This window comes from Lagopus muta, chromosome 19 (genome assembly GCF_023343835.1).
Source record: "Lagopus muta isolate bLagMut1 chromosome 19, bLagMut1 primary, whole genome shotgun sequence".
Taxonomy (NCBI): Eukaryota; Metazoa; Chordata; class Aves; order Galliformes; family Phasianidae; genus Lagopus; species Lagopus muta.
In genome coordinates, this window is record NC_064451.1 from 5,482,658 (window position 1) to 5,495,815 (window position 13,158).

The 13,158-nt window shown below is 46.6% G+C and overlaps 1 protein-coding gene across 1 annotated transcript; it reads left to right on the top strand.

Annotated features, from left to right (window-relative positions):
- Window positions 1-236: 236 nt before the first annotated feature.
- Window positions 237-13,104, top strand: DOLPP1 (dolichyldiphosphatase 1). The gene is made up of 8 exons (XM_048966002.1): window positions 237-333; window positions 6,420-6,520; window positions 8,206-8,290; window positions 8,544-8,643; window positions 9,467-9,565; window positions 10,820-10,948; window positions 11,851-11,940; window positions 12,366-13,104. Exons 1-8 carry the CDS (start codon window positions 258-260, stop codon window positions 12,400-12,402), a joined length of 717 nt encoding a protein of 238 aa, XP_048821959.1. The 5' UTR covers window positions 237-257; the 3' UTR covers window positions 12,403-13,104.
- The last annotated feature ends 54 nt before the right edge of the window (window positions 13,105-13,158 follow it).

Genomic DNA, 13,158 nt, shown 5'->3' on the forward strand with positions numbered 1-13,158 from the left:
ATGCTGAGGCCCGCCTTTCTCTCGATTGGTATTCCGGCTACCTGCGCCCCCATTCCATTGGGCAGCGATGCTAGCAGCCTATTGGCTCCGCCACTCCCCGGGTTCGATTTTTAATTGGGTGGCTCTGGGTTGGCCGGCGCCTCACCTGCCGCTCATCGTCATTGGCTCGCTGCTCTCATGGCCCCCGCCCATTGGTCGCACCGCCCCTTAACTGCGCTCCAATTGGCTGTGGTGGCCCGGCCCGGTATCCGGGTAAGATGGCCGCAGTCGGAGAGTGCTCGCTCCCCGCTCCGTGGCGGCCGGTCTCCCTCACTCACGTCGAGTATCCCGCAGGTAAAGCTCCGCTTCGCCCCCGCCCGACCTCCCCGGTCCTCACTGCGTTGCTCCTCTGGGCGGGCCCCGCCCGCCGCTCCACGGTACCTCTGAGGGCCAGGCTGGCGGCTGCCAAATAGTGAGCCATTGAGAGAGCGCCTGGAGGCGGCGGGGCGCGCGTGCGCGCTGGGGGACGGTGGAGCTTGCTGCGGGATAGTGAGCCGCGAGGGGGGACTCGGCGCATGCGCGCTGCGCGGGGCGCTGTGCCTCGGGGGCTGCGGGGATGGGGGCTGTGAGGGGGGCTGGGGGCGAGCTCCCGTCCCCACAGCAGAGCGAGGGCCCTGCGGCCCGGCCCGCCTTCCCCGCCGCCCTTCGGTGAGGTTGCGTGAAGCTCTGAGGTCCCAGTGTGCGGCGGTAAACGTCTGTGCACACCGCGGGTGTCGCGGCAGCGGGTGGGTCTGGGGGCTCTTCAGGTGCTTTGCGCTGTGTTGAGGCAGAGAGACTTTTTTCATGCTCATAATCCAAAAATAATGTAAAGTAGAGCGTGAAGTGTCAGGGCATTAGTCTCCACTAATCTTCGGTCTGGTCAAAGTCTGAAGGTGGTGTTAGTGCTGCTGGTTCGTCTCACTGTTCCCCAGGCTTGCCTTATTGCAGGGCTCTGCTTCCTGATGCTGCCCTCAGAAGCGCAGTACCAAAAGCTGCTGAAGCTCTTTGGAGTCCGCGGGGCTGGAGGTGCCGGCATAGCTGGGAGATGTGTGACAGAGCGCTGAGGAACACAGCTCCTGTGCACTCCCCATCATGGCTGTTTGCAGGGTTTTCCCCACGTTGTGCATGAAAGATCATTCGTTCCTTTTCTGTGTTTTCCTTCACCCACGTGAAGTTCTTCTGCTAACCTGCTTTTCAAGCGTGCCACTGTGAAAGCTAAGGGGAAAAGAGGGAATCTTTCCTCATAGCACAGACACGTCGCTGTCTTCTTTCTTTACCTGAACCTGACAGTGCACAGTGCACTGCGTGCTCCTCCTTGGGCAGGGGTGGGAAATGAGGGTGTTTGAAATCTGCAGGTTTGGCAGTGTAAGGGTCGCCTGACAGACCTTAAGGAGTCATAATCATAGATTAGTTTGTGATGGAAAGGGCCCTGAGTGGGAAAGGGACCCTGGAGGAATGTGACAATGTGATTATTTTCTCTCATCGTTGACTGCTTTTTTTTTTTTACAGTCCAGTGCAGAAGGTGATTGTGTGGGGCAGATAAATCACAGCCAGCTCAGGGCTGTGTGCTACAGGGAAGAGCGCTGTGCTAGGCTTGGGTCAAATGAGTGATTCTGGAAGCCCAAAAACAGAGACAGAAGACTGAAAGATTAAAACATGTCTAGGTACTGAAGTGTCTTCATCCATGCTGATCTAGAAAAATGCTTTGCAATAAGATGGTCAGCCTTGGATTCAGGGGAAGTGCTCTAACTTTATTTAGAAAGCTGTTATGCTCTGTCTGTGTAGGGCTTAAATCCAGATCCATTAAAGCTGCTAGATAATATATTTATAAAATAATGATGAGCAGTATGCTCAGTACGGTGGAATTGATGTAACCTTGTGCTGACAGAGAGGGGTCGGAATGAGAAATAGATCCTGCTTTTACCAACATAAATTATTAAACTCTCTTGGCACATCACGTACCGTCGTGTGACAAACTCTCTTGCTCTTGGCTGATCCCTGGGGCTGCTGGCCTGGCATGCAGTGAGCTGAGCCACGGTGGCAACTGACTCTTCAAATCTCTTGTCTTTAAAGACTTTCAGCACAGAGCTGCTGTTGCCCCAGCTTTTGTCTGCAGCGAGTGAGTGGCCTCCCACTGTGATCAGCTGAAAATCGGTTTTTGCTGATGTTTGTCTGACAGAGGAAGCCTGTTCTTGGGTTTCTGCTAGTGGCTGTGAAAGGGACAGGTGCATCCAGAAGGATGCTCATCTTTCCTGCCTCTCTCTAATGTTTCCTTGTCAATACACATACTTCAGATGGTCGTTCATGGTGCTGGGGTGGCTGCACAGTCTTTGAAGCTTTCTGCAGTGTCAGCTTTGAGGAACAACAGATAAATGCTCTGCTAGAATGATCAGCTAACGGATGGAATAACGGCATTTTTGAGAACCTAACGGAAAAATTATTGATAGAAAACATCGAAGTCAAAGCTAGAGAAAAGACAGACAATGGCAGTGCTACTTGACAATGCATTAAAGCACGCTTCTTGGGGGGATGGTCTTTAAAAACATCCTGCTGTCACTTTTCATAGCAGCAACTGTGCTGTTGTGAAACCAAGGGATCATTTGGCACAGTGTCGGGTCCCTGGCAGGTGGGCAGGAGTAATGCTTCTTCTGTGTATCTTCCAGTAACGAGCTGGTGACTGCATCAGGATTGTGATGTCCGTTAATGGGTCCGTAAAAGCTATACTCTAATTGCTCTTTGGACCCATTTCCACTTTGGATCTCTGCAGTACCAGTGGCACTGAGCTTGATGTTTTTTCTGCTTTTAAGCTCACTGCTCAGTAATTTCATTGAATGCTCTCTATTTCACGTGCACTGAGACGTAACAAATGTTTGCTATTTCTCTGTATCATACAAGAGCCAGTGCTGTTGCATTATTTTTCCTTTTCACTTGAAAACTGGAGTTCCTTGATATGAGTGGCTGCTGTTCCATTTCTGTTATCTTGATCCACTTTCTATTTGCCTTTGCTGTGTTTGCTGTTACGTTACATCAAGAATCACGTAAGAATTTTTAGTGATTTCAGCTCAGTATCTTCTGCCTCTTAAAATGTTCTCCTTGGTTTCTGGACTGCTCCGGTGCACTGGATGCTGCTCTGAAGGTGTTGGCTTATGCTAAGCCAGAGATGATTTTTAACTAAACTAAATCCCACTGCTGTCTGTGTATCATTAGGGTTTTTTTTCCGTGTGCATTACTTTGCATGGCATGACTTTGTGTTGCAGACTTAAAACACATCTTCAGGGACTTCCTGCCTGTGGGTTGAGTTCCACTGGTGGAGAATCACAGATTCTGGTTTGTTTGGGATTAAAAAAAAAAAATCCTTCAGTGCAGCTGGGATCCTTAAAGCTTTGGGACTTGTCTTTTTCACATTTGACAAGCTGTGAGGAGAGAACCCTGCAGTGGCAAACCCTTTCTCTGCAGAACGACTGAGAATCTTCCTGTGTTCTCTTAGGTGTGTTTGCTATTGTCAGGCAGAGGTGGAGTGACAAGTGTGCAGAGCTGGCTGACAGTCAGCCTGCGATGCCCCTATAAGCATGTCTGCCCTGCAGGTCCTTGCCCTGCTTTCTGCTCGGGGTGGCAGCTCACCAGCTGGGGCTCATTTCACACCTCAGTATTTCTTTAAAACCCGATGATTTGGTTTCTTCAATGCTGGGTTTTACGTTCAATCTTTCTGCACAAGTTTGAGGTCTGTGTGTCTCATGGTGTAGTTCAAAGCCTCCTGAAAATATTTGTGTTGTTGCACAGCTTGTGACAGCAGGATGTGTGCAAGCAGAGCAAATGGAAATCAGTCATGAATTCTTACTGGTGTCAATGCACATGAAACAAAATACAGTGTTTGTCTGTGCAACTTGCACATAGACCAGCAGCAGTGCCACAAGGAGACGCCTCAATAGGAAGCTGTGGTGGTAAAGCCAGGTCTTGTGGTAGGATGTGGGTAGTGCTGTTGATTCACATTTTTCTTATGTGCAGGTTGAGCTGGTGTGGCAAACCTTGCGTGTTTCCCCTGACAGAATGCTGGGTAAAATGTTGAATTAGAGCAGAAGTAAATGCTGAATGAAGGCGGAAGAAATGGTGCACTTCTGAGCTGTGAGTGGTGTTCCTTCTGTTCGTCCCTTGGATGCCTATAATTGAGTTAGGTTCTTTATTTTTCATCTTCCTCCTTAAATGATGCTGGACTTACTTAAAAAAATAAATAAAATAAAACAACCACAACAAATAAGAACCCAGGCTGTGTATTAAATATATTTTTTTCTTGCAGTTTCCAGAGATTTTGGTGCTGCTCATGAGGTGTGCTCTCCCTGGCCGGAGGCATTGCTTTGTGTTCTCAAGTTGAAGCAAAATTGAGGAATTCTTTTTATAATGGAACCTGCTTGCTAGATCTGATGGATGTGAAGCTGCCGGCTCTCCTGTGATTCCCCGCTCCCTGGGAAGAGTTCCCTGAGTGTGCTGGAGCGTGAGAGTGGGCAGCAGTGATACAAGTTGTCATTCCCTGGGGCTCTGAGCAGCGCTCAGCACAGCCCTGCTCTCCCAGCTCCATCGCCTGCACTTCCAGTCATTGCAGAGCTGGTTCAGTTAGCGTAGCTCTGCCTTAACCTGCTAATCTAGTGAGTGCTCTTATGATGGTTCTAATGAGTTTCTGGTGCAGTTTGCAGGGCACAGGCTTCAGTTAATGCACAGCTATTTTGTTACCTCATCTAGAAAGAGCAGCTTCAGAACGTGATCGTGTTTGATTACTGTTGGCTGCAGCAATAGGAGGTGCTGTGGGTGCTGTCTCTGTTCTGTTTTAAAGGGGCAGTTAAGTGTTGACTGATTTGTGGTATTGGGTTCAGGTGGGAAGTGTGTGCTGGTGGTTTGATTTATTGGGAATGCTCTCTGATAACATCATGGAGGATCCTCAATATGATGTTACTGGTGCTTTTTAAATTAAAGGCAACATCCTGAAGTATTCCTCTGTCTGAGCAGGTAAGAGACATCCCCCTGCCCTTCCCCAGAAGACAAATAATTTGGTTTCTGTTGGCAAAATAATGTCTTCAATACCAAAATACTTACGTACCATGGATTTACAGAGAGTGATCTGAAACGTGGCGATTCGTCAGTGAGGAACTAACCCGTATTGATGACACTGGAACTGAGGCTTCTGGAAAGTGTTCCTAAAGCTTTCAGTTTGGGATGTCTGGTAGCTTATCTCATGAATTTCTTCTTCATTTAAGGTCAGTTTGTGGAGTGTAATTTGTATGAAACACCGTTAGGGGCGTGGTGCTCTGTTGGTTGGCAGCTGATGCACCTACTTCCACTTTGCATTACCATGATAGGTCACAGTTCTGCTTTGGTGGCTTCTGGAACCCACCTGCTGCAGAGCAAACCTGCCACGTGTCATAAGAAAAGTTCCAAATTGAGTGTTTTCTGACACTTTTTGGGTTATGAACGAAATATAACCTCACTCCAACCAAACCCCAGTATTCTTGGGGGTTTATCCTGCGAATCTCCTGGATTTCACTGGTGTTACAAACTAAAACGTGTAGGAATTCTGCTTTGTGATGAAGTTGTTCCCAAATCTAATTCTTCAGGGAACAGAAGCAGGGCAGACTTGGGTTGTGATGCATAGCTCTGCAATGTTGCTTTCCCCTTCCTGTGTCCATGCTAGTTCAGCATAAAGCAGACATGTGTCTGAAGTGCCTTATGTCCTCTTGTGAGATCTCCTGGGTTCTTCCAGGGGATGACTACACTGTTTGCTAGTGAGGTGCAGGCCCAGAATCCCTTCTGTATGACACAAGTGGGCTACTGACAAAAAAATCCTTGGCTTTCTTTTTTTTTCCCTCCTCCCTTCATCTGCAGTGTTTAGCTATTTGTTTCCTCCCTGTGTTGCTAATGCTAGTGTTCATGCAGACACATGGTGAGACAGATTAGGAAGCTGATCCAGCTGAAAACGAACCCATTTTAGGAAGGGAGTGGGAAAGGATTTGTTTGGGGAGTGTTTTCTGGTAATTGCTGGCACGGGCAGGCAGTGTGAATGCGGGGAGGGAAAGATGCTGCCTCTTCTGCAGCAGCCTGCGCTTCTGCTGGGTTAAAGTGGCTCTGGGCCCACACCCATGGTCACTGTTGTAAGTTGGCTGGCAGTAATCTCTGCTGGAGGATGCCAAGCTCTTCTCATCCCCGCTTTTGAACCTGCATGTGAGCACTGCTGCCTTCCTTGCCTCAGCTCCCGTTGGGCTCCACAGTTGCTGTCAGTCTGCAAAATGGAGACGTGCTGCAGTGCTGAGTTTACCCCTCTGCTCTCAGCCATTCGGGGCAGCAGCTGACCCACATCCTGGTGACAAGTACTTGTGAAGTTCAGGCTGATTTGTTTCTCTTGTTTGTTTCCCTAGGTGATTTCTCTGGTCAGCTTTTAGCTTATTTGAGTCTTGGTCCAATATTCATTATTGTTGGCTTTGTAACACTCATCATATTCAAGAGAGAGCTTCACACGGTGAGTTTTTCTCTCCCTACCCAGCTTCTCCTTACGACAGAAATGTTGGCGTTTGTGACATGGTGCTCCTGTTTTCACACTTTTGCTCTCTGTAAACAGGAAGAAAAAAAAAAGCTTAGGTAAGGTGACCTGCTGTCAACAGCAGGAGATGCTACCATTTGTTAAGGTTAAAAGATTAGTCTTTGATGTTCTGTTACTCTGCGCTATGTTTTAGCCAGATCTGTGCACAAACATCAATGAGAGATATCTGAGATTCAGTGCTGTTTCATGGGGGGATATAGTAGCATTTTACCTTGATCCAGAATCCATTAGGGTCATAGCATCGGCAGGGTTTGCAAGATGGATAATGTGCAGGAAATGGTGTCTGACTCAGTAGGATGTGCTTTCTCTGAACAGCAGGGAGGCACAAAATAAGATTCAAAATAAAACCTACAGATTCCTGCGGGACTGGATCTGTCACAGGGCTGCTTCCCAGCTGTGCATTGAATAGCAGGGACAGAAGAGACTTCACTTCTGTCCAAGTGAGCAATAAAAGACTCCTCAGTAGTGCTTTGCCTGCTCTGACAGGTGGTTGGGAGTCAATGTCATGGATAAATGCTCTTCAGGAGGCATGAAGCACTTGTAAAATTTGCCCTCGGTAAACAGATAAAATGGGGCCACTGAAAGGATTTTGGCAGCAGGTTCCTGATACAAGGCCATGGTGTCATGGGAACCAGTGGCTCAGGGGACCTGGGAGTGGGACTTCTAGGTTCCTAAACTGAAGGAAAGACAGCTGTTAAATTTAGACAATCCAACTTTTTTTTTTTCTCTTCTGCTGCCCCAAGGCTGAACATAACCTAGAGCAACTACTGTCTGAAAATCAACAGATTTTTGATGATTGTTATCATCTAACACTTGTTAGAAGATTGTTGGTGATGCAGCAAGGGTTGAGGTTGGTTCCCAGTTCATGTGAACTGGTGTGAGGCACCAGCTGCCCGTAGATCAGGACACAGAGTGGGAAACTCAAGTAGGACTGAGTGTTGAGGAGTCAGTGTCACCACCAGCTGGGGATTTTGTCACAGCAGTAGGACTTAAGCTCGAGGGACTGTAGGAAATCATGGTGATCATAGGAGGTCTTTTGCACCCTTCAAGTCCGGCCGTCAACCCATTGTTACTGCTGATGGACTGTGTGATAAGAAGAACAGCAATTGCTGCCAGTCTTCAGAATGTGACTTCATTTTAGGCTGAAGACAGCAGCTTCAGGATGGAAACATTCATAGAGGGGAAAAGCCAGAAAGCCTAAAAAATTGCTCTTTGAGCTAATTGCCCAAATAGTGGTGTGTGTGCTCCCCCTGTTGGCTGAATGTGACAGACGATCCCTTCAAACAGGCTCTATTTAAAAGTACTTCTTTCTGTGCTTCCTGATGGGAGCGTGCAAACGTTATTGCTGTACACGTGTCATTGTTGTCCTCTGAATTATCTGCTGACAGCTTTGTGTGCACAATGTGTTGTCAGATACATAAAGGAGACTGTGAAAAATAAATGCTTTTCTTCCTCAGCTAGAGTATTGGGAAGCTGTTGGTTGTAATACTGGTAGTCAAAAAAGAAAATTAGAAATGCATGACTTGGGGGTTTCTCGACAGAGAGAACCTGGTAAGTAGATGAATCTTTTTAAATAGGATGACACAGTTGTCTTGCCTTCACAGATCTCTTTCTTGGGAGGGCTGGCTTTCAACGAGGGAGTGAACTGGTTAATAAAAAATGTTATCCGGGAGCCACGGCCCTGTGAAGGTACGGTACGGCCTGCTGCTGGCATGGGGTTGGTTGACCTTGAGTGGAATGATAGCTGTGGGGTGTTAGAAGGTGCTTTCCTGTTTGCCTCGTGTTGGCTTTGGATGTTTGGGTGTAAGAAGGCTGGCAGAGATGTGTCCTGTGAACCTGTGTGCGCAGAGTCCAGTGGAGTTGTTTGGCTTTACCTTTGGAGTGTTCCTGTTGCCGTGTACAGGGCAGACCTTGACCATACTCTTTCTTCTTCTCTTCCCAGAAGCCCATTCAACAGTGACCACAAAATATGGGATGCCGTCCAGCCACTCCCAGTTCATGTGGTTTTTCTCTGTCTATTCATTTCTGTTCCTTTATTTAAGGTAAAAGTTCAGTATCAGGTTTTGGCTGTTAATATGTTGAAACACCTCCAGTAGGTGGCTTCCTTGCTGTGTGCTGCTTCAGCACGCAGTGGAGTTAAATCTGAGGCCCTCCACAATTTGCTGTGTGGATGAAGTGTTTCTATTGGAATGTAGGACTGTGGTTACCACTGCTGAGAAGGGAAGGGTAGGGGTGGGCTTCCTGATGCCTGTCTGGTTACAGGTCTCCTAATTTGCTTTTTATAAGCCATGATGATCCATCAGTGTGAGGGAAGGGGAGGGTGGTGAGTAGAGAGGAGGAAAGAAGAGCTGCTTTCTCATGTATCTGCTCAGTTTTGTCATTGGGGTTGTCTGTGGTCTCAGGTAATACCTCTTCCCACTTGTATGACCTTTTAGTTCATCTCCCATACCAAGTACTGTCTTTTTGCGCTGTGCTGTTCTGAAAATCTTGCTGGCATGGCTCTGTCTTGTGGCTCCAAGTGTGAAGGGCAAAATTCATTGTTCCTTCTAGCTTTATGGGCAGTGGAGGACTCTGAGGTCTTAGCTCCTTGTTGCATATGCTCAGCACGTGCCTTTCCCATCAGTTGTGGTAATTGTCAGCGTTCTGGCTCCATCACAGCAATCCCTGAAAACAGTTGAAGAGAGAAGTATGGCTTTCTGGCTTCTGTGTAACTGCTGCCAGTGGGACAGACTGATGCTGGGATGATACTGAGCTGCCCATCACCCCTTGGAGCAGAGCTTTCCTAGGGTTTCAGAAGTAGTGAGAGTAGTGACAAGGACTCCTCAGCTTCCTGCCACTGTGCTAATGGCTCTCCATCTCTTTCAGAATGCACCAAACAAACAATGCGAGGTTTCTGGATTTACTATGGCGACATGTGCTGTCCATCTGCCTCGTCACAGTGGCTTTGCTAGTCTCATATAGTAGGTATGGAGCAATTGTTTGTCTTATGCTCTCATACACCCCTGTGGCTTTTAACAGCCCGCAGAGCTGTCCTTCTTTGTCCCTTGTTTCTGATGTAATTCTCTACGACTGCACTGTGCAAGTGAGAGAGCTTTGTGGAAGTTGCTGCGTTGCCATGAGCCCCTTCAAATAACGAGACAAAGGTGCTACGTGTGTGGTGCTTCACAGATGCATTTATGAAACCTGTGAGATCACCTGAGCCTGTGCCCAACTCCCTGCTGGCTCCATTGCCATGCTCAAGCCTCACTGCCTAGCCCTCTTTCCAGCACTAATCATGAAAGCATTGCACCATGGCTTGGCACACCAGCATCTGCAGCACGTGGGTTGCTACAGTGGGTCAAACTGTTTGTTTTGCTTGAGCATTAGCTACAGACATTTATAGCTGTTTGACTTGCAAGATTTAGTTATGTTAACATGACGAGTAATGAAAATGAAGTGTTGATAATGATTTACTTTTTTCCTTTAACAAATAATACGATGAGCTTCAGTGGGTGGAAGCAGACAGATACAGCCTGATTTCCAGCCTGAATCTTCCACAGCAAAGTAGTTTGGACAGTTGGCTGCATGCTAGTGCTGCCTCCTTATTACTGGTTACTTTTAAAACTGGCAGGACAATTTCATGAAAGATGTACAGTCTAATTCAAATAAAGATTAACTTGTGAGGAAATCTTTCTGCAAAGCAGGTCAACTGAGGTGATCTTAATGGCTGCACGCATGGGGGGAGAAGAATTTTGAGTGTGATTCATGTAGGTTGTGTGCAGGGGTAACTTTAGGAACCATCAACGCAGCTTTCTGGTTGGTTGCAACTGCAGTAGGTGCTCTGTAGTTGTGCAGCCTGTGTGTTGTCACACTTGAGAGCTGCAAATCTAAGACAAAAGTGTTTCAAGTCTGCAAGCCTTGGTGGCTTGAAGGAGATTTCTGCTGCTGGCTTTGGAGAAGTCTCTCATGGGAACTACAGTGGCAGTTCTTCAGCTCATCGTGGTGATACGTGGTGAATTATTCAGTTAAGCTCAACATAGAAATTGTAAGCTGAATCTGCTGCAGCAGAGGAGGCACAGTTTGTATTCCAGCTTTTTCAACTTTTTAATGAAAAATGAAGTAAAATATCCACTTCTGACATCTGGACGATAACTTCCTCAGAACTTGAGTGAGTCCAGCCTTGAGTTGCACCTACTCTTGCTTTAATGCCTGCCTGGTGACTTTTCTCTTCCACTGCAGGGTTTATTTGCTTTACCACACCTGGAGCCAAGTCTTATATGGAGGTGTGGCAGGAAGCGTTATGGCCATAGCCTGGTTTGCCTTCACACAAGAGATACTAACTCCTCTCTTCCCAAGGATAGCTGCATGGTGAGTCTCTGTTCTGTGAGGTTTTATTCCTGCAAGTCTGCATTTCTTAGATCACCGTTGTGCTCATTAAATGAGTTTCTTGAAATGAATTGATTACACCATAAAGTACAACTCCCTGGTACAAAAGAAGTGTAAAAATTGTATCTTGCATCTGAAGGAAAAATGCAGAGATACTTTAGTTTCTAAAATTGTTGTAGCTGTAGAAGCCCTGTCTCCATGGGCTGATCAAAGTCCTGTGAACTATGTTATAAGTATAGAAATGGGAATTCCTGGGTTCTGTTCCAGCTTTGATGGCTTTGTTGTACAGCTGTATAACATGTTCTTCTGTGTTTTCTTCTGCATGTCTATACAAAAGATCACGTATGGATGGGGGAGAGAGGACATTTAAGAAACACATTTGTAAGGCCCCTCTAAAGTTGTGGGTTGTGGCAGAGTATTGGTTAAGAAGTAGCTTTTCATATCATAGAATGGTTTGGGAAGGAAGGGACCTTAAAGCCCCTCCAGTTCCAGCCCTGTTGTGGTTGGGTGTCCCCCACCAGCTCAGGCTGCCCAGGGCCCCATCTGGCCTGGCTTTGGGCACCTCCAGGGGCAGAGTCTCCATAACTTCTTTGAGCAACTTCTTAATCAGTTTGACAACCAAGTGAGATTACAAAGCCATTTAAACTTAACACAGTCCAAAAATATTATATGAGGAAAGAAAAAAGCTATTCTTTTCTCTGATTGAATTTAACAAGGAGCCTTCTTCCCAGACTCAAAGGATAATAGAATAGCAATGTTATATTTGAACCAGATTTTATGCTGTGTCGTTATGTATTAGGGTTGTTTTGTTTTTGTATTCTGATCAAAATTGGGTAGAGAACAAATCTGATTTCTCCACTTTCTACCACCTTCTCTACTTTCAGGCCCATTTCAGAGTTCTTTTTAATCCGAGACACCAGCCTCATTCCTAACATCCTGTGGTTTGAATATACAGTCACAAGAGCAGAAGCAAGGTAAGTGATCTGAGGTGAGGGAGCAAGAGCTGTAGCTAGCTTGACTTGAGATGTGGTTCTTACGTATTAGAAAATAATGGCTGCTGTGGATGGAGCAGTGTAAGAAACCCCAAGCTGTGGGCAACTACTGCATGTGGAAGGTGGGTCTGCTGGGGAGGTTAGTGTTTAATTTATGGAGTTATGCCAACTTTCCAGCCCGTGTTCCTTGCAAGCAGGTGTTTTTAATCTTGCATCTGTGCGTGAGCTTGTGCACACTTCGAACATGGCGGCTGTTGTGTAGAGAGTAGGAAGGGCTGAAATCCCCGCAGAGTGTGATGGGGGCAGCTTTAGTTTTGTGTGAAGCTGTGCAAAGCCTTGCTTTAATCCTTCTGTCTTTTACCCACTGGTTTGCCTGTCTCACCTTGTCCTCTGTTGTGGTGTTGCAGAAACAGACAGCGCAAGCTGGGTACGAAGCTCCAGTGACTCAGGAGGTGTGGGGACCAGAGCGTGCATTTTAACAGAGACAGACAAGAGCAGAGACCTGGGAGCAGCGAGGAGCCTTTAAACAGACGGACCAAAGGAACAGGCAGGGACCATACCCAAAACCTGAAAGCCTTTGCTCTGCTTTAGCAGCTAGCTGGATGCTCCCTGATGCATGTGGGACCGTGCAGGAGTAGAAACTCATTTTCAACACAGATGCACATTGCCGGTTGGAATGTACCATCATGTCTACGTCAGGGGAAGGGGGTGAAAATGCCTGGTGTCATGTTTGGGGGAGGGAAAACCAAAAATGAATCATTTCTGTGACTTTTTTTTCTTTTTTTTTCTTTTTTTTTTTTTTTTTTCTTTAGCATGAAATATACACACTATTTATTTATTTTTTTTTTAAATGGAGCAATTGTTTTTGGGGTGGGAGAGGCCTTGTGTGTTTTGTTTTGCTTTTTTGTTTGGGGGTTTTTCATTTTGGAAGAAGATGACAAAACTAATCTCCAGTTGGTCATGGTTAATTAGAGCTCTTAGTTTTTAAACATTTCTCAGGAGGGAGGGGAACTGAGATGGCGACCGAGGTAGAAGGGAGAGGAGGGTTTCTTCCCTTTCTACAACCAGCCTGGGTGATCAAAATCAATTCCAACTGCACTTTGTACAGACAGAAAGTACTAAAGATTTGAATTTTTTTTTTTTAAACACTAGTGATGATTCTGTGGGGAAGCCTGCACGGATTCTGTTAAGGGGAGTGTG

Coding starts and splice junctions, on each gene's coding strand:
- DOLPP1 (XM_048966002.1), top strand. CDS start 258: ATGGCCGCAGTCGGAGAGTGCTCGCTCCCCGCTCCGTGGCGGCCGGTC. Junction 6,521..8,205: donor TCAAGAGAGAGCTTCACACG/GTGAGTTTTTCT, acceptor TTGCCTTCACAG/ATCTCTTTCTTGGGAGGGCT. Junction 9,566..10,819: donor TTGCTAGTCTCATATAGTAG/GTATGGAGCAAT, acceptor CTTCCACTGCAG/GGTTTATTTGCTTTACCACA.